The sequence below is a fragment of the Clinocottus analis genome, unplaced genomic scaffold (assembly GCF_023055335.1).
Source record: "Clinocottus analis isolate CAN_PGR_092001 unplaced genomic scaffold, fCliAna1.0.p SCAF_14, whole genome shotgun sequence".
NCBI lineage: Eukaryota > Metazoa > Chordata > Actinopteri > Perciformes > Cottidae > Clinocottus > Clinocottus analis.
This window is the reverse complement of record NW_027175865.1, coordinates 1,222,292-1,248,595: the sequence shown is the minus strand read 5'-3', so window position 1 is coordinate 1,248,595 and position 26,304 is coordinate 1,222,292. Positions and strand designations below refer to the sequence as shown.

At 46.4% G+C, this 26,304-nt stretch overlaps 2 protein-coding genes across 4 annotated transcripts in view; one reads left to right on the top strand and one right to left on the bottom strand.

Moving 5' to 3' along the window:
- The first annotated feature begins 1,021 nt into the window (after positions 1–1,021).
- On the top strand, positions 1,022–11,904 carry brd2a (bromodomain containing 2a). Of its 3 annotated transcripts, none has more exons than XM_068575732.1 (12): positions 1,022–3,206; positions 5,840–6,146; positions 6,591–6,728; positions 6,991–7,132; positions 7,237–7,436; positions 7,562–8,122; positions 8,315–8,443; positions 8,534–8,725; positions 8,885–9,162; positions 9,376–9,695; positions 9,790–9,918; positions 10,052–11,904. In XM_068575732.1, exons 1-12 carry the CDS (start codon positions 3,175–3,177, stop codon positions 10,174–10,176), a joined length of 2,553 nt encoding a protein of 850 aa, XP_068431833.1. In that variant the 5' UTR covers positions 1,022–3,174; the 3' UTR covers positions 10,177–11,904. The 3 variants fall into 3 exon arrangements, with proteins under 3 accessions (XP_068431833.1, XP_068431834.1, XP_068431832.1); XM_068575733.1 differs by having other exon boundaries at positions 1,023–1,589; positions 10,049–11,904; XM_068575731.1 differs by having other exon boundaries at positions 1,023–3,206; positions 10,049–11,904.
- Positions 11,905–15,624: 3,720 nt separating this feature from the next.
- Positions 15,625–26,304, bottom strand: part of col11a2 (collagen, type XI, alpha 2) — a 29,213-nt gene continuing 18,533 nt past the window's right edge. Inside the window, exons 35-62 of the mRNA XM_068575734.1 lie at positions 26,145–26,198; positions 25,797–25,994; positions 25,315–25,368; positions 25,036–25,143; positions 24,820–24,927; positions 24,669–24,722; positions 24,505–24,558; positions 24,188–24,295; positions 24,013–24,066; positions 23,850–23,903; positions 23,425–23,478; positions 23,265–23,318; positions 23,066–23,173; positions 22,486–22,539; positions 22,242–22,295; positions 22,097–22,150; positions 21,599–21,652; positions 21,210–21,317; positions 21,046–21,099; positions 20,320–20,481; positions 20,179–20,232; positions 20,019–20,054; positions 19,872–19,925; positions 19,500–19,785; positions 18,806–18,918; positions 18,441–18,509; positions 18,073–18,309; positions 15,625–17,405 (exon numbers count right to left, since the gene is read on the bottom strand). Coding sequence (XP_068431835.1) covers positions 17,259–17,405; positions 18,073–18,309; positions 18,441–18,509; positions 18,806–18,918; positions 19,500–19,785; positions 19,872–19,925; positions 20,019–20,054; positions 20,179–20,232; positions 20,320–20,481; positions 21,046–21,099; positions 21,210–21,317; positions 21,599–21,652; positions 22,097–22,150; positions 22,242–22,295; positions 22,486–22,539; positions 23,066–23,173; positions 23,265–23,318; positions 23,425–23,478; positions 23,850–23,903; positions 24,013–24,066; positions 24,188–24,295; positions 24,505–24,558; positions 24,669–24,722; positions 24,820–24,927; positions 25,036–25,143; positions 25,315–25,368; positions 25,797–25,994; positions 26,145–26,198 — 2,598 coding nt within the window. The 3' untranslated portion in view covers positions 15,625–17,258. The remainder of the gene's footprint in view (positions 17,406–18,072; positions 18,310–18,440; positions 18,510–18,805; positions 18,919–19,499; positions 19,786–19,871; positions 19,926–20,018; positions 20,055–20,178; positions 20,233–20,319; positions 20,482–21,045; positions 21,100–21,209; positions 21,318–21,598; positions 21,653–22,096; positions 22,151–22,241; positions 22,296–22,485; positions 22,540–23,065; positions 23,174–23,264; positions 23,319–23,424; positions 23,479–23,849; positions 23,904–24,012; positions 24,067–24,187; positions 24,296–24,504; positions 24,559–24,668; positions 24,723–24,819; positions 24,928–25,035; positions 25,144–25,314; positions 25,369–25,796; positions 25,995–26,144; positions 26,199–26,304) is intronic.

Here is a 26,304-nt window from a genome sequence, read left to right as displayed (position 1 = left end):
CCTTGGCAACCATTTCTGGACCGATTGTCATGTGACAGGCTGATGCAGCCAGGCGCTGGAAAAAAACAAAGCAGGGAGAGGGGAGGGAGAGAGGGATAGAGAAGGAGGGAGGGAGAGAGAGATAGAGAGCACGCTGATGAGTCAGAGCCGGCTGATTCTGATGTAATCCACCAACCCCTCCCTGCCCCCAGTTCCCCTGCCTATGGCTGTTTCCTGGATATTCAGGTCAGAGCCTGTTTCCCCACGAAACACATAGACACACAACCTGTAACACGACAAGCGACAATGCCCCCACTGAGGGACTAATTAAGGATTATTTTATCTTATTAGTTTCAGATCGCTGAATGATACGCAGAGAACGGCTTACTCATTTATGTTGATTTTTTAAAAGTATTTAGTATGTTTATAACAACATAATACATTATGGAAATAGAGATAGAGATGTTAGAAAACAACATGATAATATTTCAATGCCCAGAAAGATCTTCAACTATAAAAGCAATTATTTGCAGGATGATTCATTTTATATATCAGAAATACTAATATTTTTGTTTTCTTTATTTTGTATGTATATTATACAGTATATTATATTATTATTTTGTATGTCTGCAAGGAAGAACATGCACACACATCCAGATAGCAATACAGCTGTGTCATGACATAGACATAATCACAATAAAAATAATGTTTGCTACTTGAAGTTATGCTGTTTGGTTCTCAATCCCCTAATAGATAATTATAATTATCAAATAGCTAAGTATAGATAATTATCATATGCAAAACGTGTATTTCATTCAAAAGCATGAATCCCACAGAGACGCTATGTGTTTATCTGCTTCTTCCTGCTTTAATTTGAAACCCCCAGTCGCCGGGTCTGCAGCCGGATCCCACCTCCTTTTCCAGGGAACACTCAAATGCAGGATCTAAGCGTTTGCCCGAAGAAAAAAAAACTGCTCTTAGATCAGCCTCTTGCATTCCCCTTGCATCGGTGGCGACGTGTCTTCATGGTGGGGGGAGGGCGCATGCGCAATGCCTGGTGTTGCAACACAACACAGCTCGACGGCAATCGTAACCTGGAGAAAACAGACATTACTTAAAGCCCTTTGGAAACAAAGTGAGGAACTACACACGGGCAGCAGGGGATTACTGCGACCACGCACGGATTACAGGAGAGGAAGTTTAGGAAATAGCATGAGAAGTAACGCTTAAATCGTTTTTGGTCACGTGGTCACGGAAGACCAATTGGAGCGAACCAAAATCCAGCGGAAAGTATGCTCTTTGTTCGGATATTTTGCCAACTTTAAGCCCAACTCTGCGCCTTATTCTATGTATTTATTTAAAAAAAGGCCCAGTGTGTATCTGGGTGGACGTTTTTGCGACGAAGGATACGCCGCGGACACTTTTTATGTCCGTTTTGGCGGAATGCCACGTGTCGAAGTTTTGACAAACAGTGTGCTCAGCCCAATTTCATCACATGACTCCCCTCCCCCATCCAGCGCACGGAATGGGGAAGAAGGCGGACATGTTTGAGGGAAATGTGCTGGTTAAAAAGTATCGAGGTGGAAGACAAGAAGAATATTTGAAGAAAGGTTTCGCATTGTTATGGGATTTACCAGTCAACATTTGTACTTATTTTAAATTCAAGGTTTTTATGTCGTTTTTATGTCGTATCTTATGAATTATTTATTTATTTGTCTTTTTTTGGGTGGGTGGGGGGGATTTCGTTTTCAACCGCAGTTGTCGTGTTTTTAACAGCGTTACGTTTAAAAAAACTTTAGTTGTAATTAATATTGTATAGGTCACGTTTTACCTTAAGTCGTTTATTTGAGTGACATTGTGGGGAATTTGTAACCTTGGTGTGGGGGATGGGCGAATGTGGTTAGGTAACCATTTTGTAAGGTTGTTGGATTGCAAGACGGTCTCGGTCGCTTTCAAACGAGTATTATGAAGTATTTAAGATGTACTTGTTAAATTCCATGTTTGATAATTTTTTGTTCATTCTCTTTTGAAAACTTACCACTGGTAGGTGTGGTGTTTTGCATCTTAAAACAAGATTGATTTTTTTGTTTCCGTTTGCTAATACCTTTAATTAGCTTCGTCAGGGCGATTTGTCTTATTTAACTTGAGTTAGGCTTGGCAAAAGCAGTATTTACTTTGATGCAGTCTGAGGTCACTGAGAAAAACTGCTGTGTCATTCAGTGGATGATTGTCTATAGTTTTTATGAAACCAGGCGGCATTTTCTTCCGTTGTAAGTAAAGGGTTGAAGTAAAGGGTCTGTAGACGTGTCGTTTTACACATTTGCAATCCGAATTTTAGTGTACTTTACCCGTGTGCATTAATGGTTTTGGTGTAACTGAGCCATGGAGGCCTTGGTTGGCTCTATGCTCTCAAATTGTGGCTTTTCTTAAGCTTCTGACGAACGCTACTTGATTTATTTTGTATTCGTACGCGAAACATGTCGCGTTTTGTAGGTTTTGCTTGATGTTTTAGCGGATATATTGAAGACCTTTTCATTATTATACTCTGTGTCAGTACTTAAAGATGGCGGCTGTGTACTCCTTCTGAAAGACAGAAATGCGGACATGCTGGTAAGCAAGCGAGAGCTTGTGGGGTGAGGCTGCCGATGGTTACACGTGATCCGTGGAGGAACCAATGGGCTTCTAGATATTTGCTCCAAAAGCCCGCGTTACAACGACAACGACCAATCCCCGCCGTCGCTTTGCACACGTTGACGTAATGTAATATGATAAGAAGGGGGGGTTGTTTCGGTGCCCTCGCGTTTTGTACAGGATTAAATGGGGGAACCAGTTACAGACGCATATCTCTATTACTGAATAGGCTGGGCCAATCGCATTGTGCAATTTCCTTGACCGACAGTGAAAACATGCGAATAGGTTGGGCCAAAAGCTCGTCGGAGAAGTTTCTGTTTCGAGGGGTGTGGTGTCTTTTACGGACATATCAAACAGCGAATAGAAACTCGGGGGGTGTGGACAGTCTGAAGTAGCTTATCCAATAGGACGCGCGGTCGGTCTATAAAGCCGAGGGTGTAGTCGCATCGTCGCCATTTCAACGAAGCAGATTAAAGGAGTTCGCCGTGGCGGGGAGCGGAAAGCTGACGAACAGAGACGATCCAGGTCTGAGTCTAGCTATAAACAGAATCCGGATCCATCCTGATGGATATGGCTGTTAACCCGCTCCTTGACAGGTATCTACTGGTATAATCGACTCCCAGCTTTCCATCAGGGGGGATATTGTAAATATTTATCATGAGTTTTATTCAAAAATATCGTTGTTCGCGGCCTGTGTTCGCCGTAATACAAGCGGGATAAGGAACTGGACTGTGGATGTGCTGCATAAAGGAGTCTATATCGCGGCGGTAAAAATAAGTAGGCACTAAATTCATGTTGAGGAAATTAAATGTTTTTTGTGAGCTGTAACGAGCTGCGACTGTTGTTCGCACTACGCCGGCGCCATCTTCGGAGCGCCTCTGCTGTTGGCCGCTCTCTCCCGCTGCCTGGCAGTTCTGTTAGCATTGCTAGCGTTAGCGTCACAGATGCAGGCTTTTCCTCACTCTGCCCGTAGCTTGACCGGCGCTTTTTGTTCATAGGGTGGGTTAATGTAACTTGTGTGCTAAATTCCCTGACAAACGGTATGTTAACCGCACAGATAACTTATCGTATATAACGCTATATATGACTATATACACTGGCGGCTAACCAGCCCGTGATGTTGACGACAATAAGCTACGTTACACCAGATAACGCGAAAGAGGCAGACGTGTGCGCTCGCACCGGTATTTCTGCCCCCGAGTTTCTGCGTGGTCCGCCCGGTTGTTATTGTAGCCATGTGACGGACGGGGTTGTTGTGATCACTGGTATAACGTTGTGTTGCAGCGCCCGGGGTTTAGCTCTGCGTGTTTCAGTTGGTTGCCTGGTTACATAGCTCATGTCACTCAAACTAAGTCAAGTTAGGTGACGGTAGCAACTTTAATTTGTGGGTTATTTAATACATTTTAGTTCAATTGTTTGTTACTTAAGTATTAATTTCCTTTGTTTTTTTTCCTCTGGGCTCCCATACCCAATTTACCTTTTAGATATATTTTAAATCAAATTTACAGCTAACATGAAATTATGTTTTTGTTTAGCATTTAAAATGTTATGTACATGATTATTTCCCCTTTTTTAAATAATAAAGTACACTAACTGTCAAATGTGTTTCCAAAAGTTGTATCATTCAAAACAGATTGCCTTACCAAAACAAATACAAATATGTAATGTAAAAATGTAAACATTTATTTATATTGCTTGGTTTATTGCCATGTCTGTACACTTAATATGTAACCATGCAGTTTGCCCCCGAGCTAAATTTGCCACTACTTGTGGTAGGTGTACTTGAGTAGGAGGGATTAGTGCAAACTCCCTCTAAAAGCACCTTCTTTATACATGGATGCACCAAACAACTATTTTACAGCATGATTCCAACTGTAAGCTTCAATGTCTAAAAGTGGCTCTTATTGTGTGGACATCCTTTTGTGATATAAAGTTGCAAAGGGACAGCAGCAGTGTAAGCAAACCCATAACTGCCACAAGTATCATACGTGTTTCCAGCAGATGACTACAGGTTGCCCCTTTTTAGCATAACTTTGTTTTGCAGTTAAAAATGTAATTTGGCCAGTGGAGATGGGACATGGTGAGTTCATGTTGACAATGGAGGTAGCAAACGCTTAACGTTCCACAACATCAAGGTTGGCTGTGCTGGTATTGTTTTGATGATGGTAATGCTTTATTTGGTTATTGCAGTGGTGCATATTTAGAGCACAGAAATACAGGCCTCAGCTGATTATAATCTAATTTTGAGCACAGTGTCTGACATCCTGGATTATTTGTAGCATTTATGGTTAAGTAGTAAATGGGCAGGGGTGGTGTGTAGATTTTATCAGCTCAAAGTGTTGATCTGGCCTGTAAACCCAGGCTCGGGGGATTGCATAATGTGAACATGGTTGAAAGGATGCTGTTTTCTCATGGTAGTTCACAGCTGCAGTCTGCAAAGTTTAAATTGCACAGGATTTGGACACCAGACTAGCTTAACCTAAAGTCACTAGGAACTCCCTCTGCTGCACGGCAACGTTAATGGTTTTAAGGCAGCAATGGGAGTCAATGCCAAAGGCGTCACTTATTCTGTATATAGTCTGGCTGTTTTTCCCTGTAGAAAGTCTGGCTGTTTTTCCCTGTAGAAACTACTTTTAAAATAGTCCAGTCAATGCTGTAACCTGGCAGCATTTTTCCCTCACTGAAAGGGGTGTGATCTGTGAGGTGTATGCACACAGGAGGAAGTGAGAGTCGTGCCTGTCCTGGGACTGGGAGTGCTGATTTGGCAGGGGCAAATTCCAAGTCAGACTAATGCATGCTTCTCCTAGAGCGTGACTGACTGTGCCTTGTAAAGGGGATTTACTGTACTGTAGTCTAGTGAGTGTGTGTGGTCAGCGAATCGGGATGAATCAGGATTCATGGCATACAATGCATGTCATACATATGGCATTAATGTTAATGCTGCTAGTGATTGGGGAAGAGCACACTAAATATTCCATACTCAGGAGGCCATGAGTCTTCTGTTGCAATTCCTGCAAAGACAGTGTCAGATTAGACACGTATAAGTTATGCTGCCAAAGTCAACAATGTGTTTATTTTATTGATGTGAAGGGCAAACCTGGTTTAGCATTTACATGGGAGACTTGTAGAAATGCATACATTTTCTAACCATGTGTCGGTCTCGTCATGACTTCTCCAACCTCAGACAAACTGCCACCGAGTTAATTGGTCTTTCAATCGCTTTCTACAGCTCCCTTCTCGGGGTTGAGGTTGGCATTATGGGAGTCACAACGATGGACCAGAGTTCTGGCACAGCTGGAAAACGCATCAGAAAACCGTCCCTGCTCTATGAGGGCTTTGAGAGTCCCGGGATGCCCCCCCTCAGTCACATGACCACTTCGGGACCCCCGCAGCCCCTGGTGAGAGACCCCAGCCGACAGGGGAGGATGACCAACCAGCTCCAGTTCCTACAGAAAGTCCTGCTCAAGTCGTTGTGGAGGCACCACTTTGCCTGGCCCTTCCATGAACCTGTTGATGCCACCAAGCTCAGCCTGCCTGTGAGTGTGAATATGAGACGTTTGGAAATAACTTGTAGTGACACTATATATATATATATATATATATATATATATATATATATATATATATATATATATATATATATATATTATTTATTAATGAGATCTCGACATGCCAAAGGGCATGTTTCATCGTTATTTTTATTAAAACACCTAGATTTTCTCGACCATTGTATCACGTTTCCACGCTGCTGTCAGGTTTTGTTAACAATTAAGTAGTTCAAGGAGAGTAGACGTGGGAAAAGTAAATGACAGCCACTTGCCAGTAGTACAGATTTTATTCTAATTGTTAGCCACTTATGCAAACTGACCACTTTTTGCTTGTCTTTTCCTTTCTTTAAATGGCTTAATTAGTCAAAAAGTGATTTTGTGATGTAGTAGCCACTTGTTTACGACCCTGAAAGTGTTTGTGTCTCCCTTCAGGACTATCATAAGATCATCAAAAATCCCATGGACATGGGCTCTATTAAGAAGAGACTAGAAAATAACTACTACCGCAGTGCCAGTGAGTGTATGCAGGACTTCAACACCATGTTTACCAATTGCTACATTTATAACAAGGTAAGATTTTGTGTCTGTGTGTCTAAAAACATGTGCACCAAAAGTGTTGTGGGAAGATTGTTTTTTGACCAGCTGCTACTGGTAGCCAGTGAATGTGGTGAACCTACAATATGCAAACTTTGATATTATACTATTTGCTTGACCATAAACGGTACAGATGCACAATGTTAAGAAAGTGTGAACGTAGTTTTAATTCATTAAAAGTGTGAAGGAATCATGCTATTTTAATTTATTGATTTCAAACATGCATTTCCCTCTTCAGCCTACAGATGACATAGTGCTCATGGCTCAGTCTCTGGAGAAGGCCTTCCTGCAGAAAGTGGCTCAGATGCCCCAGGAGGAACTCGAGCTGCCTCCCCCTCCTCCGCGGGTCAAACAGGCCAAGCTTGGCAGAAAAGGCAGAGGTAATGCAAGCGAGCGCTGGCTGCAAGCAGGCTGCACTTTTCAAACATACGCTGCAAGCGTTTAATCTTCCTAAATGCACATGTCTGCTCCCCTCCCATCGTAGTCACCGGAGGAGTGACAACAGCTCATCAGGTCCCCGCTGTATCCCAGTCGGCGTACTCGCCCCCCACGCCGGAAACACCCGACTCCATCCTGTCGACGCCCCCTCAGTCACACGTGACCAAGAGCCTGCCCCCCATTCTAACAGCTGAACAAAGCATCCCGACCCTTACGGGTCTGCCCCCCACACAGCCCACCACCAAGGTAACGTATGACACCAAACCTGTTGCATCTGTTCTCGTCAGTGTCGAGGGCATTTTGAATACAGGCAAGGAAGACCATGGACTAACCCCCTTCCCCACCTCTCTTCATCTAATTCTCCTCTACAGAAAAAAGGTGTCAAGAGGAAAGCAGACACAACCACGCCAACCACGGTCGCCATGCCCATCATGAGCACCATGGGTGTCAGTGGCATCAGCCTGGGGTTGGGCGGCGGGCACGACTCGCCGCTCACCCTCACGTCTCTCGGAGTGGACCACAACTCCACGTTAGGGATGAACCAAGGCCTTAGCCTCGGCCAGGGCATGGGGATGGGCATGGGAATGGGGATGGGTATGGGCATGGGCATGGGCATGGGAATGGGTATGGGGATGGGTTGTGGAACAGTGATGATGGGCAACAAAGCAGGGGGGGGGAGCAGGAGAGGAGTGAGCGGCCGAGCCATCAAACCCCCAAAGAAGGATTTGCCGGATTCCTTGGTTGCACCGCCGGTGCGGCGCAGCAAGCTGAACCCGCAGCTGCGCTACTGCAACGGGGTCCTGAAGGACCTGCTGTCAAAGAAGCATGCGGCGTACGCCTGGCCGTTCTACAAGCCCGTCGACGCCTCGTTGCTCGGCCTTCACGACTACCACGACATCATCAAGCAGCCCATGGACCTCAGCAGCATCAAGGTATTTGTCTTGGGGACACACGCGCACACCAAACAGCTGTCAACGTATATTTTCTCTTGAGGAGAATGAGGGTTGGCTCTGAGATGCGGCCTAGTTCTCTTAAGTTGATTTAAAACTGATTCTTCCAGACAATGAAGCAGAAACGTTTGCATTCGGTGTGTAGCTCAAATCTCCCTCTCTCACTGTCTTCAGCGTAAGATGGACGGCAGAGAGTATCGGGACGCCCAGCAGTTCTCCGCTGACGTTAGATTGATGTTCTCAAACTGCTACAAGTACAACCCCCCCGATCATGATGTGGTGGGCATGGCCAGGAAGCTGCAGGTAACGGCCTCGTTCAAGTCCATAAGCGTCCTTCACGTCGTCGCTGTTCGTCCTCTGGTTCGCTCAACCTCCCGTTTGATCCGTTTTCAGGATGTCTTCGAGTTCTGTTTTGCTAAGATGCCGGACGAGGCTCCAGTGCCGCCCAGCTCCTCATCGTCCTCCTCTTCCTCTTCGTCGTCCTCCGAGAGTGAGCTCAGCAGCGAGAGCGAGGAGAGCGAGAGCAGCCCCAGCTCCGACTCCGAGGAGGAGAGGGCAAACCGGCTGGCAGAGCTGCAGGAGCAGGTCTGTACTCGAGATAATATATCGCATCATCTTATAATATAAAAAAATAAATATGTCAGAGATTGTGGCTGTATTTGTACACAGAGCCACGAGCTTTTTGCTTCAGTACCCTTCCCTCAGTATTCCTGCTGACCTGCCCATCTTTCTTCCTCCAATCAGCTCAAAGCCGTACACGAGCAGCTCACCGCGCTCTCACAGGGCCCCATCGTCAAACCCAAGAAGAAGAAGGAGAAGAAGGACAAGAAAAAGAAGAAGAAAGTAGAAAAAGAGAAACACCGGAAGATAGAGGAGGAGGTGATCCCCATCAGACCGCCTAAGGCTCCCAAGATCGCCAAGACTCCAAAAACCAAGAACAACCGGGCGGCGGCGGCGGCTGTGGCGGCCGGTCCTGTGGTGCCGGTCAAGAAAGCTCCTAGCAAGAAAAACAACAAGAGCAAGTGAGTACTGCCACCTGTTGGACAGTGGTGGTATTATATGGAAGGACCTGGCTTTGAGCACAGTCAGACAGATTGCGTCACGTGTTCAGATTTCAATAGAAATTGGTCGTAGTAAAAAAAAACAAAAAAACCTCAAAGTACATCATCCACACACGTCTCTGTGTGACGTCTGCTTGCTGTTTCTGAAGCATCTTTTAACCGTCTCCCCCTCAGAACCAAAAAGGGCGCCATGACGTTCAGCGTGCCGCAGCCGGTCCACGATCCCATCGTGAGCCACTACGACTCAGACGAGGAGGAGGAGACGGCGCCCATGTCGTACGACGAGAAGCGCCAACTCAGCTTGGACATCAACAAGCTTCCCGGCGAGAAGCTGGGCCGCGTCGTCTACATCATCCAGTCCCGCGAGCCCTCGCTGCGAGACACCAACCCGGAGGAGATCGAGATAGACTTTGAAACCCTGAAGCCGTCGACGCTGCGGGAGCTGGAGAGATACGTCATGACTTGTCTGAGGAAGAAGCCCCGTAAGCCGTACGGTACGTTTCAGGCCCCGCAATCCAGTCCACGTTAAACATTTTGCCTTCCGGGTACCTCCGTCTCATGGCTGTCATGTTTGTGGTTTCCATACAGCGAGTAAAAACAACGTTGCCGGCAAATCTCGGGAGGAGCTCACTCTGGAGAAGCAGCTGGAGCTGGAGAGGAGGCTGATCGACGTCAGCGGGCAGCTCAACTCTGGGAAGAAGCCTGCAAAGACCAAACGTAAGTCCTCCAAACGTCCGTCTTCCAGAGTTCATACTAACAGGAGCTCTGTTAAAGAATCACTTCATAGATGTGTATATATAATTGAAACGATGATGTGTTATAAGCGGCCGTCTTATCTTTTCGCCAGCAGAGAAACCAGCAACGGAGCAGCACACGCAGCCGTCGCGCCTCAGCGCCAGCAGCTCCTCCTCGGACTCTTCTTCGTCGTCTTCCTCCTCCTCTTCCTCGGACACAAGCGACTCGGACTCCGGCTGAGAGGCCGAGCGGCGTCTCCTTGTATAAAAAGGGTCACGTGAGGGCGGCCCCCCGGGGCGTTTCTCTTCCCAGCGAGCGGAACTGAACTGCAGCAGCGCTGCTGACGATGGAGCCGCAGGACGGATTGGACGAGGCCAGAACCGGTCCGACTCAGCCAGAGAGAGAGAGATGGGGCTCCCTACGCTCCGCTCATTCATCCAATCCTGTCCCGGACAACCAGAAAGGTTCGCGCAGGGATGGAGCGGCGCAGACCAGAGCCCCGGCGATCTCTGGTGACCTGGCCTCGCCGGGCAGAGCGAGGGACGCTCCATCTCCTGCGACGACGACTGGAGGAGAAGCGACGCATGCGTGGGAGGGAGATGGGTGCTAGAGCCAGAATATCTTGTCTTATTTCTGGAGATGATTTCCCTTCTTCCCGTGCTTCCCTGTCTTCATGCCGTATAGAAAAAGGTGTACAGTTCTATAAATATCTATTTTTCTTTTATAAAGAAGCATTTTATGGAGTAATTTATTCCCTCATTCTGGGAACTGGTGCGGGCGGAGCTGTGTTTTAGGTTTTGTCTAGTTTGTTTTGTTTTTTTTTCCTAGAGGGACAAAGAGAGGTAGAAGGGGGAAACGCGTGTGTGTGACTGTATGAATGTGTGTTTGCATGTGCGAGTGTGAAATCCTCATAGTTTTGACGCAGGCGTTGAAAATCGGTCTGCACGCAGAAGCACCTTGGTTCAGTAGAAAACTGCATGCAATACAGAGGAGCTGACAAACATCTGCATACTACTTAACTGCATCCATGTGTACTCATGTACTTGTTTGAGAGGGTTGGCCACTGTACAGAAATGTGACCTCGTTACACGTCAGATTGTACAGACGTGTGTCTGTTCCCATGTGTGCCGTCTGGGTTGTTTTTCTTTCATCCATTTCAATTTCTCTGTAAACTTGTTGCATTTTTTTTTCTTCTTCATCTTGTGACCAATCTGCTAATAAATTGTGAGGACGCGTCTCGGCCACTCACCTGTCCCCAAATAACATCTCTTCTGATCTTCTGATTTCTCACAGTGTTTGGATTCAGTTTACAAGAAAAAAAAAAGTAAGGGAAGCATTTTTTTGAAATTAATTTAATTAGATTTTAAAGAAAATATTGATTCAAACTGATGTTAAAATATTTTTTTTTTCGCCAAGTCCATCACTTTTCTTAACACCACGGTGTCACCAAACAGGCAAAACCGCTCAGCGGAAGCTTCAAGTTGTGTCCTCTGTGTGACCTTGAGTTTTTTCTGGATGTTAACTAAAGACCTCTAAAGTGGCTCGAGGGGCCGTCTTGTCTGAGAGGCCGTCGTGTTTTTATTTTTATTTTTTTTTAATCCATCTGGCTTGAGATGTTTTGAAAGTGATAATTTATTGAGAAGGAATTTGTCTTTTCATAATTCTGAAAGTAATCAAAAGCTTTTAAACGGAAGTCTGCTGTACGAATTATTCACAGATTAAGGATTGCAGAAGTGTAAATATTTTATAGTCTCAATCTCTGAGCATGTTTGTTTTTCAGTAATTGGAGTCAAAGCTTCCTTTTTTTTCTTTTTTTCTATACTTTTGTGGCTTTAGTTGTAAAACTAAATACTCAGTTGTCAGTCTTATTTTTCTGGTTTGTCAGGAATCGAAATGCCTCTCTCTCTCTGTACTTGACTCCATTATTTCTTCTGGACATCTGTACATAAATAAAGTGTTTCCACTGACTGGAGGGTATTTTATGTCTGTCATGGAGGAACCTGCTGGAGGAGGAAGATGAGGACTGAACAACAGCGACACCTGCTGTTACAGGATGGATTCACATGAGCTTTTCCACAAGACTAATAAAGTCCAGCCAGAGTTACAATTTTAAATGTTACTCTTTCAAAAATATCTTATTTTAACATTACACCAAAACAAGATAACCGGCATTAACTATATCTCTAAGATCAAACAAAAAAAAAGCTGATTGTTTTTGCTCTGTTGCGTTTGTAATTATGATGTAAAGTCTTTTAAAAAGTGGAAGCAACAGGAACAAACGATGCACATAAAAAAGGATGAGCAAGAATAAATGATAACCTCTCACTGCTGTGACCAAGAAGTTAAACTTCCCTCGGTAAACTCAATGAATAAATAATTAAAAAAAACACAATAAATAAAAGTTCAACCAAACAGGACATCATTAAATAAATATATTTCTACATTTCTGTATTTTTTAATTGATTTCTGTCTGTATTTATACATTTATTTATTTATATAATACAACCTTTAATAGCTTTTTCTGGCTCCAGACGAATTTCTTTTGGAGGAAAACAGACCAAAATAGCTCTTTGGATCGTAAAGGTTGCTGACCCTCTGAACCGGAAGTTAAGATGTTTGTTTTGCTGCAAGAACCGAAAAATATAGGTCGCAAAACATTTCGGTAGTTTCCTTACAAGCTGTAATGGTTTGTAGTGTAAGAAAGTAATCGGTTTGTAACGACACAACAGCGCTGTGAAGGCGGAAGTATTTATTTTGAAAAGTGTATACCGGAAGCAGTCGTAAGCTTCGTACGAAGAATTGAGAGCTGGCAAAAGCGCAACGCTGACGTAAACTGCCCCCCGGTGGTCACGTCATGTTACTACAGCAAGAGCGCAACGCTGACCTACACTGCCCCCGGTGGTCACGTCATGTTACTACAGAAAGAGAGCAACGCTGACCTACACTGCCCCCGGTGGTTACGTCGTGTTACTACAGCAAGAGAGCAACGCTGACGTGAACTGCCCCCCGGTGGTCACATTGCGTTAATACAGCAATAGCGCGCCACTGACGTACACTGCCCTCCGGCGGTCACGTCATGGTACTACAGCAAGAGCGCAACACTGACCGACACTGCCCTCCGGTGGTCACACTGCGGTACTACAGCGAGAGAGCGACGTTGCTCTCCTGATTTCATCCCTGTTTCTCCCTGTGAAAGTGTTTTTCTTCTGTTTTTTTGGGGAGTTTTTCGTGATCCGATGTGATGTCACCCAGATGGAGGATGTTGTATGTGTACAGACTGCAGAGCCCTCTGAGAATTTGTAATTAATTAATTCATTGAAAGGCTGTATACGGCCACCTGGTGGTCACATTGCGTTACTACAAGCACAGTTAGGGTTCAGTTCTGTATTTTTTAAATATGTTATGCTGTTTTGACAAAAGCGAGTAAATGGATAATTTTAAAGGCTTCTCATGTGCTCATACATATTTTCAGTTTTTCTATTCGTACTTAGATCTTCTCCACACTCGACTGTTTACCCGGTGATGGAGTGAGTTCCTGAGGGTTCAGGGTTTAAGGCCTTAGGGGAGGTGCTGATATCTGCTAATGCGATTTATGATGGACCCAGTTGCATTCATTTATAATAGAAAGGCAGAAAAACAATGCAGTCACAGTATAAATACACACCATATACGTCTGTATAATAACAATAAAAACACTGAAGCAAAGAGATGATAATTATCTGTTAACTGCACCGAGGGCAAATCAAAAGGATTACTGCATTTCTCCTGTGAGTCTGGATGCTTTTACAGCTCAGAATAACAACTTTGTGATAAGAACTTTGTCTTTTATTAAAAAACAACCCACACAATCTGCTCCTGTAATTAATATTAATGCAACAACGTTCCATGAGTTTCATGAGCGTCCCGTCCTCGTGATGCTCAGCTCCTCCTCTCTGTGGGGTCGGGTCTGCTGCAGGATGACACTGTCGAGGACACAGGTGTCCTTGTCTCCTTGGTTCCCGTCCTTGGTGGGTCCTTGGTGCCTCTGGGGAGGACGGGGAGCCCGCAGGTCAGTGAACGCATCGCTTTGGACCTCCGTCCTCCTTCGGTAGACGTTCAGAAAGGAAATGAGGAGAACTTCTTTGAGAGCTCCTCAGAAAACACTTTCCTTGTGTGTTTATTGTCACATCATCAGCTAATAAATATTGATCTGTTGTTGTGTTCTGCTGCGTATCAACGCTTGTATTCATCACACACGTGTACGACATGTACGACGTTTTATACTCCACCGTTTCTCCTTTATGGAGAGTCAATGTATTGATACATTTTTGTAGTTTTGTTTGCAAAAACAGGATTTGAGGATTTGTGTGTGTACCAATAACTGCGCCGTCTGCACACCTTTTGTATTCGTGAAGTGCAAAAACAATAACATTTGCATTTCAACCAGGAACCGCTTCACCGTTCAGAAGTAATAACAATTCATGATTGTGTAGAAGTAGCAAAAATAAAATCACGTGAAAATAAAACAGACAGTGGGACAAAGGAAGTAAAAAAAAAAGAGAAATATCAAAGAAACAGCGGAAACACAATAACTAATCTTTATGAAGCTACAACAACCAGACACATTATGACATTAGAATTTAATTTAATTGAAAACTGTGGAACCAATTTTTCCCGTGTTTGAGTTGTTGTAGTAACCCAAATTAATTCCAATACTTGTGTTTATTGTGTGTATTTGTTCAGCAAAGTCTTGGGAATAAAATGTATATCTGCAAAAAAAAAATCACCTTTAAAAGATAATCCAGCATATGAGCCAGATTCCCCAAAGATGCCTCCTGGAGCGTCAATAAGACACCTTTATGGAAAGATTAGGACCTAAAGAATCAGAATCTGCAACTAAAATCACAATAAAACAAAGTCTTGTCCTGTTAGGAAGGAGTTTCAGTCAAGAAACTGTGTCGTTCGGTTCAAAAATGAGAAAGATTACATATTTTATGCCAAAAGACTGTCTGAATGGGGCATGCTGGGACTTAAAATGGGCGCGGGAGAATTTTCGCACACATTTTCCAAAAGGTTAAAGACGAAATAAAGATCATAATATCTCCCGACGAGAAGCAAAGGAACCTTTGAACCAACGAGGAGCTACTGACGGCGTTTGGAAGAAAAACAAGAGTCAAGCAGCTCTTTTTAAAAGATTATATATTACAGAGACAATTAATTTTTTTTAAAAAGAAAAGAAAATCCCTTACACACATTATAAAATAATACTTTTTCGTCCTCTTTTTTTTCAGCACCATTTTTGTTGAAACGTATTTGAGGTCAATCTCAAGGTCAGAATTTAGATGTTTTTTTCAGGGTCAGCCATGCTGCCCCCGTTTCCCTGCTATAGAAATAATGACAATGAAAAAAAGACAAACAATTAAAAAAACAAAATAAAAACCAGAACCCTCGTATGACCTCGCCCCACAGCCACGCTGTACTCACACACACGATAATATTCATCCCTGTTTAACCCCACACCAGCGTGTCACGGGTTCGAGAGCGATGTGAAGTCAACGGCGACGACAAGAACAATGTGACAGAACTTGGAGAGTCACCATTTAATCATGACAGAGGAAGAAGCAACATTTTAACAGCACAGTACAGTTGTTGAAAAACCCTAAGAGGGTGTTGGGGGGGGGGGGGGGGGGGGGTTACAATAAGATATGGCCACAGATTATTTTTGGGGGTCGACAACAAGGAGTTTTGGACAGAAGCGCCGCCGCTGAGCTTTGACCTCCGCGCGTCGGCCCGCAGGACATAAATACAAATGAACAGAGATGAACATTTGACTGGAAATATTTGGCGGTCCGTGTATTATTCAATCTCAAAGCACCCTGTTTGTTTTAAATAAATACAATAGAATATCACTATTTCTGTACAAATGGAATGTAATGCACATTTTCCCCCCCAGAGAAAAAGCTTCATGGATTTGTAAAAAGAGGCTAAAGAGAATAATGAAAGGACTCGAAGTGGAGGCCAAAGGTTTGATGCGTTGGTATAATTGACACCTCGCCACACACTTTCTTTCAGTAAAGCATGCGGGTTTTTTATTCACTGCTGTGTGGAGGAAAAAAAAGTGAGCAGAGGGAACTTTGAATCTCATTTACATATTTAAATCCCCGACGATGTTTTTCGGCGCCTGGATGCAAAAAATAAAAATAATAAAAAAATCGGAAAAATCGGAAAAATGCTCTATTCTGGATGGAAATCAACAAGCAGAAGAACCCAGAAAGTGACTCGACAAATACTGGACTGGTGCGTGCTGGCGTGCCCCCCCCCCCCCTACTTCCTCCCCTGGTGGCCTCTGAAGAAGAAGAAGCATCAGCAGTTTTTTAAAAAGTCAAGTTTTTGCGTCGCGTTCACGAGATAAATTTTAAATTCACTGATATCCGTCCAGGTTTTTTTTTTTTTTTTTAACAAATGAACAATTCACAGAGAGACGCGGAGGAGGGCTGAGGAGAGATCATCTAGTGGAGGAAAGGAGTGAAACAAGACAAGAAGGAAACGGGAACAACATGACAGAGAAGTCGCTGGACTTCGTACCAGCCGACTGGTTTCTCCTGGTTCTGGTTGTCTGGCGAGCGGCAAACGGGTCGAAAGTCCAATTAGAAAAAACATTTAATTCTGAACAGCGTTTCATCCGAGTGACTCCAAAACAAGAAGTGGGAGGAGGTAGAGCGGGCGAGGCGAGTGGAGAACACAAGAGAGACAGCGGGGAGGAGAGATGAGTGCGAGGGGGGCGGGGTTTAGAGACGGGGGGGCGGGGCTTCAGGCCTCAAGTTGCAGGCGGGGCCTTCTCTCCAAGGCCGGCCCCTTTCGCAGAAAACACAGTTTTATTCCAAAGAACTCTCTCCTGGGCTTTTTTTTATATCTTCTTCTTCTTCTTCTTCCTCCTTTCTCGCGTCCGTGCGTCCAGGCGGTGTTCTCTCCTCTCCGCACGTTTTTTTTTGTTTTTTGTGTCATTTCTCCCCTCTTTGCTTTTCTTTTTTTCTTCTTTTTTTGACGTCCATTAAATTGTTGGGAGGATGCCGCTTTCCCCGGGCAACGCGCTTGAGAGTGGAAGTTTGTCTCACGAAAAGCATCTGCGTGTGTAAATGTGTGTGTCCATGTGTGTGTGTGTGTGTGTTTGTGTGTGTTTCATATCATTTACAAGTTAATTTACAAATTACCGGGCGTGTATGTTTTTTACATATATATATATAGCTGTGTCTCTAAGTGCATGTGTGTGTGCGTGTGAGTAATTTGCACGTGTTGTTTCTTTGCATGATGTGTGTGTGTGTGTGTGTGTGTGTGTGTGTTTTTCAGCCTTGGAAACAAACAGGTCCCACTTCAAAGCCAAACTGCTGGTTGCTCTCCCCAAAGTCTGACACCTTGATATCCCGCAGAGGCAGATGCTCCACCTGTGGCGTGTTGATCTCCAGGACTGTCCTGTCAAAGCCCTTACGATACTGCAGAGAGAGAGAGAGAGAGAGAGAGAGAGAGAGAGAGAGAGAGAGAGAGAGACAGAGAGAGAGAGAGAGAGAGACTTGTCAGCCAGCTTCATGTCCATATCTTTAATCTCTGCATCACAAAAAACATCTTGGAAAGAGAGCTAGAATGATCAACTTAATTAAATTATCAGCCGCCATTTTGAATCAGTGTTTACTGGTTTTTCTTAATGTCTTTTCTATTCGTCTTTTGTACATAAGTACAAAGAGAAACCGGAGTCAAATTCCACGTGTGTGCAAATTAAAGCCGATTCTGATTCAGAAAACAGATCTTCCTGAGTCCTGGTTTGAAGATGACGTGTCCAGAAGACTGAAAAGATCAAAATGACCTCAAGAGTCTTGAGCTAAACACTTCATTTCATCCTGTCACAAGCCAACGGCGACTCTAGGAGTGACAAGGTGCCTTTCATGGCCTCCAGCTCCGCTCTGGAGGCGCTTCAAAAGGTGCAGTGGTGTGGTTTCTCCTGGGGGTTCGCGGCCTCATGTCGTCTTGTATTTTGTGTAAGTGTGCTTTTGTGTTATGTCACGTCGGAGAGTGAGACATTTAGTTCTTCATGTGATGTATTTCTTCCCTGGCCGCATGTCGGACGGGTTGTGTGTGTAAGTTCTGGGAGGTTCTGGGACTCACAGAGCAGCCGTCGACCAGGGCCTTGACGTAAGGGTTGGTCTCGTAGCTCAGCTTCTCGTCGTTGGCGCCCTGGAGGTGCAGCGCCCGGTCGTAGTTGTTCTTGGCGCTGCGGTCGGCCCAGGCCACCGAGCGGTGGCAGTGGTAGGTGAGGTTCTGGCGGGCCTGGACGCTGAGGAGACGCAGGAAGCCCAGCTGGACCACGCCCACGGGCTCACCAGTGGCGTCCACGTAGGAGAACTGGGAGGAGGACATGCAATGAGAGACGGTGGAGGGTTGAGGGGAAAGGGATGATGAGTGGAGTCAGGAAGAGGGAAAAGATGGAAACTGGATAAAAAGGGATCGTTCCTCTCGTACAGAGGAGAACTAACCTTGCTACCGGCGGTGAACTGGCTGTACCAGGATCCTGGAGTCTCGCCGTCCCAGGAACTCATCTTCACCTGCCGCAAGAATATCCACGACACACATTAGTTCACTTGTTGGAAAAATACACACAACACCAACCTGTTATTTTGGCCAAGAAAAAAGCTTATTTGAGATGAATCGTCTTTTTGTGTCCTGGTCATGAAGAAACTTCTACAGATGATCGAACTTCAAGGTGGAGCTTTCCAATGAGACTCAGGTTTTCATAGTTCAGACAAAGCATCACCAGCCTTCCTCCAACTCTTTTCTTTTTTAAACACTCACAACACTCAACACATTTTTCAAAGAGATTTTGCTGAGTCAGCAGACTCACCGTGTTGGTGTTCTTGCTGGGATACAGGCAGGTTTCTGCTCCGTTGGTGAAATTACAGAAGACCTTGAAGGAATCTCTGGAGCAGCCCTGGTTGGGGTCGATCCAGTATTCACCTGCAGGGGGCGACAGAGAGCGATGAATATTCGCAACGCTTTCTCGCCTGATGTTACTCGCTCGACTTCATGTGGTTTATTCGCTTTTTCGCAATTATTCACGGCAGTAAGGGGGCGAGGCTACGTTACCCCAAGTTACCAGCACATAGCCCCACTAGCTAACGTAAACTGACCCGGTCTCACGACAGAAAGGGTCACATCTACGTTAGCCCCAAGTTACCAGCACATAGCCCCACTAGCTAACGTAAACTGATCTCACGGTAGAAAGGGACACATTTACGTTAGCCCCGAGTTACCAGCACATAGCCGGATTAGCTAACGTAAACTGACCCAGTCTCACGGCAGAAATGGGCAAATCTACGTTAGCCCCAAGTTACCAGCACATAGCCCCATTAGCTAACGTAAACTGGCCCGGTCTTCCAGCAGAAAGGAAAAAAAGCAAAAAAAATATTCACAACTCTTTTTTTTTTGCAACGTCTTTTCGCAATCTACTGGCGCGAATATTTCGCAACTCTTTCGCCGTGAACGCGACGTAACTCCGAGCAGGCGGCGAGCCACGCGTTCAGGTCGATTAGCCGTACCGTCCTTGAGCTCCGGCTTGCTGAGGTGCAGGTCTTGGCAGGTGCGGGCCGGGCTGTCCTCGGTGCCGAGAGGGAAGCGCATGGTCTCGATCTCCTGCCGCAGCGAGTTGAGCGAGCCGAAGATCTCCTCCATGCCTTCGGTGCCCGTCAGGAACTGGGCGCCGGCGGCGTCGGACGCCGGCATGTCGGAGTTGGTGTCGGGCAGCAGCTGGCTGCCGTCGATGGAGCGCTTGGACTTGGGACTCCTCTGGATGGGCAGGGGCTGGATGACCTCGCCCGGTGGGCCCTGGGGAGCGAGTGTACGGTTGAAATTCGAGGCGCCGACGATCGACAGTGAAGCGAGCGGAACTTCAAAAGCAGTGGAGGACTTACGGGAGGTCCGGCGGGGCCTTGGACGCCCTTCTCTCCCTTTGGACCAGATCCACCCTGAACACGAAGAGGAAGGAGCGTTACTGCATCGGATACAAGCTGATTTTAAGTAATTCAATTTGGTGCAAAAAACTCTTAAAGTATACTCACAGAAGAGCCCTTAGCACCCTTGACACCTTGAGCACCCTGTGAAAGACATGAGGCTTCAGTTAAATGATGGTAAACCAATGCTGTGGTACTGAATAACATCTGAGCCGGGAGGAATGTGAAAGCGAGGTGGCGATGATGGGAAAAAAAAAACGAAACTCACAGGCAGACCAGGAGGACCGGCGGGACCGAGGGGTCCGGTGCCTCCGGACATTCCCTGCAACGCAACGCGACGTCATACATGAGAACAGTTCACACGTGATCAGATGACTAACGGCGGTTTGATGGACGAGGTCGGACTCACAGACTCTCCTTTGGATCCGAGGGATCCCTGAGGCCCGGGCAGCCCTCGGTCTCCCTTCTCCCCCTGCTCTCCCGGGGGCCCGATGAGACCGATGAGACCCGGATGTCCCTTCTCTCCCTTAGATCCAGGGTCTCCACGCAGACCCGGCAAACCAGGAGGCCCCTGCGGGAGGAAAAGAAGAGGAGGAGGAGGAGGAAGAAGAAGAAGAGGAAGATAGAGATGAGATGACGGGAGGATTTACAGTTTATCACTTCCGAACCCGCCAACGCGCATCTGTGTTTTGACAGTGTTTACGTTTTGTAAATATTCTCATATCTTCGCGAAACACATCCCAGAAATACGGTTCGACTTCTACAGGAAACAGAAGACTTGCTGCTTCCTGCCGCCATCCTCCTGCAAAATCTTACGCGACTCACACAGAGAGATAGCGGCGTCGGCGTGTCATGTGACGCGGTGCAAAAAACAAAAGTACTCGTCAAACGAAATCATTCACTGTGATTTGTCAATTTTGTCACCATTTTGTTAAAAAACTGGCCAATGAACACTCAAGAAAATCTCTTTCTCTTTACACTTTTGACAACGGTGCCTCATTATATAGAGAGCTGAGATTGTTCTGCATATTTTTAAGTAAAACATGGATATGTATGAATATGCAGGGCCAAGACGGTTATACAAAACTAATTTCAACAAGTATGCATGCAAGAAAAAATGTCATTGTCATCTTACGATGGGTCCAGGTGGTCCTTTCTGTCCGGCAAGTCCTGGAGATCCTTGTTCACCCTGAAACACGGTGAGGAAACACATTTAGCGGGTGGAACCATCCAACGAACAGCGTCCACATGACGTGTTCCTCCTGTCAAATGAACCAACGCATCAGCATCTTTACTGACCACTGATCCCGGGAGTCCTCTGAGGCCTTCTGTTCCCGGTTTTCCTGGTTGGCCCTGGAGCCCGACGGGGCCGGTCTTTCCCGGAGCACCGACAGCGCCGGAGTCTCCCTGCAAACGATGATGGCGAGAAACAGGATTTAAACGTGTTCATGAAAGTGATTCAATCCACGACGGAGCCGGAAAAAGTCACGTATCAGAATTGCCGGAGAAAAGAACACGAGAAGAGACGTTATCTGCAAAAACTTTTGTTGAATTAATCACATAAAAAGTATTTTATCCTTCCACCTAGGTAGTGAAACGTTGGTCTTATGTCGATATAGGTGCATTCATAGCACTTGAGGATCGCTTGCTAGGCCTTTAGACTTGGTCCTACAAAGCTCGGGGCTCACCTTGGTTCCCTTCTCTCCCTGACGTCCCTCTGGTCCTCTTGTTCCAGCGGGGCCCTGGAGGATGAAACATGTCGTATAAGATGAAGAGAAAAGCTCGAGACCTTCTTCAGGCAAACATAGACAACGCTTGTGTGGTATAGAGCTGGAAAACCCGAAGAAGAAGCCAATAAACAAACAGAAAACACACGAGGTGGCAAGAAAAGGATAATAAGAAAAATGTAATAAGAACAAGAAAGATTGGAAGCATAGACTTCTATACAACCAGGGGAGTCACCCCCTGGTGGTCAGGAGAGAGAATGCAGCTTTAACACATGAAGCATAGACTTCTATACAACCAGAGGAGTCACCCCCTGGTGGTCAGGAGAGAGAATGCAGCTTTAACACATGAAGCATAGACTTCTATACAACCAGAGGAGTCACCCCCTGGTGGTCAGGAGAGAGAATGCAGCTTTAACACAGGAAGCATAGACTTCTATACAACCAGAGGAGGGACCTTACCCTCTTTCCTAAGGGGCCGGGAGGTCCGTTCTCGCCAGAAGGTCCGGGCGAGCCCTGCAGAGGAGCCACAGAAAGAAAGTGAGCGGCGTTGAGAACACTGAGGCACTTTTTTACGTCACTTTTTCGTCGGCATTGTTTGACTTACGGATTCTCCTTGTTCGCCGTCTTCTCCTCTCTCTCCCTTGGCGCCATCTAGACCCTGAAAAGCAGACGTGATGCAGACGTTAAAAAAAACAAACAGGTAAAGACAACACAATGTGTGTGTGATATCCAAAAAACACAAGACGATACGTGGTCTCATGTCAGAATATCAATATAGAATCCATACATGCCCCGCCCTACACGGTGGGGCATGTATTGATATGTATTTTTCGTTAAAAGGTACTCACTCTGGGTCCGACCTCCCCGTGGGGACCAGGATCACCAGGGAAACCAACAGGACCCTGAAGTTAGAGACAAAAACAAAACATTGAGAGTTAACCCGTTAAAAACTTTTTTTTGTCTCCAGATCTCCTTTTCCCCTTTGTTTGAGTCGTCGTAGGATCCCCAAATTAATTCCAATACTTGTGTTTATTGTATGTATTTGTTCAGCAAAGTCTTGGGGAAAAAATGTATATCTGCAAAAAAATCACTTTAAAAAGATATTTTGATGGTAACTATAAACATCCAGCATGATATGAGCCAGATTCCCCAACAATGCCTCCTGGAGCATCAATAAGACACCTTTTTGGAAAGATTAGGACATAAAGAATCAGAATCTGCAACAAAAATCACAATAAAACAAAGTCTTGTTCTGTTAGGAAGAAGTTTCAGTCAAAAAACTGTGTCGTTCGGTTAAAAAATGCCCCCAAAAATGTATTTTATGCCAAAAGATTGTCTGAATGGGGCATGCTGGGACAGAAGGTTTAAATGTCCTTCGCTGCTTTCGTTGTGTGTGTGTTAGCGTGCACGTCGTCGCGGGTGTCGTACAGGGTTTCCTTTGGGTCCGTCGTCTCCGGGTCCTCCTCGTCCTCCGGCGGGTCCGGCGGTTCCAGGTTGTCCGGATTCTCCCTTCTCGCCGCGCTCGCCGCGAGGACCCTGCAGACCGGAGCACAGCAGCCCTCAGCAACTCACGCTTGCGATGAACCCAGAAGACGGGTTCGAGGGTCGATCACTCGGCCTCACTCACCTTCTTTCCCGGCTCCCCCAGGATCCCAGGTGGTCCGCCTTCGCCAGGCTCTCCCTGCGGAGGAAACAGGAAGTCTGTATCTCTGCGACGCCATCAAACTCATACAAGAGAACAAAATGTGCTTTGACGTTAGCGAAACTAAATGTTTTTATCTCTGCACCTTCTCTCCGATAGGTCCAGGATTACCCAAACCACCGGGAGGACCTTGAGGACCCTGGGAAAAAGAAAACAAGTAAGACAAAAGGATTTAATTATTCACATTAAATTGGTTATTATCATGAAAAAGAAAAGCCGCTTCACTTTCTTTTTAACTTACCAACCCGACAGTAACTTGTCGGATCACAACAATAACCCGTTGAACCAATATTACAATTATGTATTTCATGCCAAAAGATTGTCTGAATGGGGCATGCTGGGTATTAACATTGCTAACTGGAGGATTTTTGAGCACAGTTTTCAAAAGGTTAAAGAACGTTATGGAATAATTTTGCAGAATATTCTTCACAAACCAAGTACGGCAGAGACTTTTAACCTGCTACTACTGATTGTGTTGCTAAAGTACAAATAGGAGCTGGGGTCACTCACGTCAGCGCCGCTGGGTCCGGCGGGGCCACGAGGTCCAGGGGGTCCTGGAGGACCCTGCAAACACACACAGCGGCTCCGGCTTCAGTCATCGTCATGCGATTCCATTGGGATGAAATGAGTCACCGAGTCTTTACGGCTGACATCGCATATTTTTGAGACTCACCAGAGGTCCGACGTCTCCGGTCTCTCCCTTCTCACCTGGCGGTCCTGGCAGTCCCTGCGGAGTGGAGGAGAATGTGTTTAACCCAAGAGAAGGAGCTCAAACCTCCTCCGACACATTCACGTATTTCAAAGGGGACTCTTCCTACGAAGACGTCGCTTGTTGGCTTTTAGTTGACCTGCAGTCCGATGGGTCCTGGGGCTCCTGGGAATCCTCTGGTTCCTTCGTCACCTTTGGCTCCAAATGGCCCCTGCTGGCCCCTTGGTCCAAGCTCTCCGTCAGCACCCTGCACCACAGAAGAAGAAGGAAATAAAGACACGGGTATGATACGACATACGGGTTCCTTTTCTTATGTGTTTTACATCCTAGTGGTTTGGAGTAAAGACGTGAGTTTGCCACTTGGAAACTCCTCTGGCACCAAATGCACCAACTGCGAGTTCATCCGATCGGGAATAAGTCTGCTTTGGTCTTCACAGAGTTGGACTTTGTACTCACAGCGGGACCGGGCTGACCGACGGGACCCATCGGCCCGGGTGGACCAGGAGGACCCTACCGACAAACGGGCACACAAACAATGAGACGAAAAGCGGCAGCGATGCGGTTCATTTTCACCAATTTTTACATGCTGATCGTTTCCGATGGGAAAGATGGTCACTCACGTGTTCTCCTTTTCCTCCCTTGCCGCCCTTCTGCCCGTGCTCTCCGACCTCACCCTGCACCGAGCGAGAGAGACAGAGACATCACGTTACAGCCAAGACCTTCAATAAAGACGGGGTGATATGGTAAAGCTTCAAAAGGACATGTACTGGCCTTGTCTCCGTCCTCTCCGGATACTCCGGGTGACCCGGCGGGGCCGGGCAGACCCACGGCGCCCTGCACGCCATCGCGACCGGCCGGGCCGATGGGACCTTTCTCGCCCTTTTGGCGACAAACAAAGAGGAGACTCAGTATCTATAACTCTTACTCTGAAATGTCGGGGTCGAATGCACGGCGGCACGTTGGATGAACATTTTCAGGGATACTCACGAGAACTCCCTTCTCTCCGGATGGTCCGGGAGGCCCCTGAGGGCCCGGTCTGCCAGGAGGTCCGACAGGTCCAGCGGTACCAGCTTGCCCCCTCTCACCAGGAGACCCCTAAGGGGGAACAGCATCGCAACGCTCAGTACATGCAGGAATTCATTGAGCGAATACTTTCATTCTTAAATGGGATGGGCTGAGATATAGCACTTCACAGGAAGGGCTGGCTAGATATTAATGTATATGCTCATGAAATAAGTTGGAGTTAAGTTTTGGTTTGAAACGTACGGCGGGTCCAGGAGGTCCGGCAGGTCCTTCACTTCCCTTCAGTCCTCCGCCTCCCTGCAACAAAAGACAAGAAAGGATGAATCCGTGATCTTTGACCTCTACCGGACACTTCTCTCCAATCGACTGGCTAGCAAAGTGATCAATTGTGATGTCATGAGAGGAACGGTCATTGATGGGAGGTACGTTCCCTCCCAGTGGTGGCAGCAGGGACTACAACCAGCATGACATCAAGGGTATGAAACTACAACGCCCACTCAGCAGTGCCAAGGCTGCGTTGGAGATTACCAAGGAACCACAATCTTTTAGTTGGATTCAAGTTGACCTTTTCGTGAAGAAGCATCTAAATACAGACCTTTGACCTCAGAAACCCGCTGCTTGTCGTCTGGATCTCTACACCCACGCCTCACCTCACGATCCCGACCTCTCAACACATCACACAATATGACAAGGAACACTCTGATGTTTGTCTTGGTCACACTCACAGGGGTTCCAGGGAGTCCTCTCTCCCCAGGGAAGCCTCTCAGTCCCGGGGGTCCGTCTTTGCCGGGGCCTCCGGAGGGTCCGGGGTCTCCCTTGGTGCCCTCCTTCCCAGAGGGACCGGAAAGCCCCTGCTCTCCTGGTGGACCCGAGGGTCCGGGGTGGCCACGCTCGCCCATCGGGCCGGTCTCTCCTGATGAACCCTGAGAGGATGGAGACGGCCACGGAGAGACGGCACAGAGGGGGACGAAGATGTCGGGAGGAAAGACAAAAGAGGACAAGGAGTTGAAAGTCAGGAGGTCTCAGCGGGATCCGTGGAGAGAAAAGTCTGTAGCATGATTGGGAAAACTCACCTGAGGTCCAACGACTCCGGGAGGTCCAGGTGGACCCATTTTACCTTGGAAACCCTGGAGGAGAGAGAGAGAGAGTCAGTGAGCAAACAAATCTACATATGGATATCTAAATCCAAATAGTCCAATGGTCCCAATGGCTCCAATAGCCCCAATGGACCCA

Bases quoted from the DNA above. Each gene is read 5' to 3' on its own strand.
- brd2a (XM_068575731.1), top strand. From the start codon at position 3,175: ATGGATATGGCTGTTAACCCGCTCCTTGACAG. The intron at 8,444-8,533 runs GTAACGGCCTCG...ATCCGTTTTCAG, and splicing joins GCATGGCCAGGAAGCTGCAG to GATGTCTTCGAGTTCTGTTT. The intron at 9,163-9,375 runs GTGAGTACTGCC...TCTCCCCCTCAG, and splicing joins AAGAAAAACAACAAGAGCAA to AACCAAAAAGGGCGCCATGA.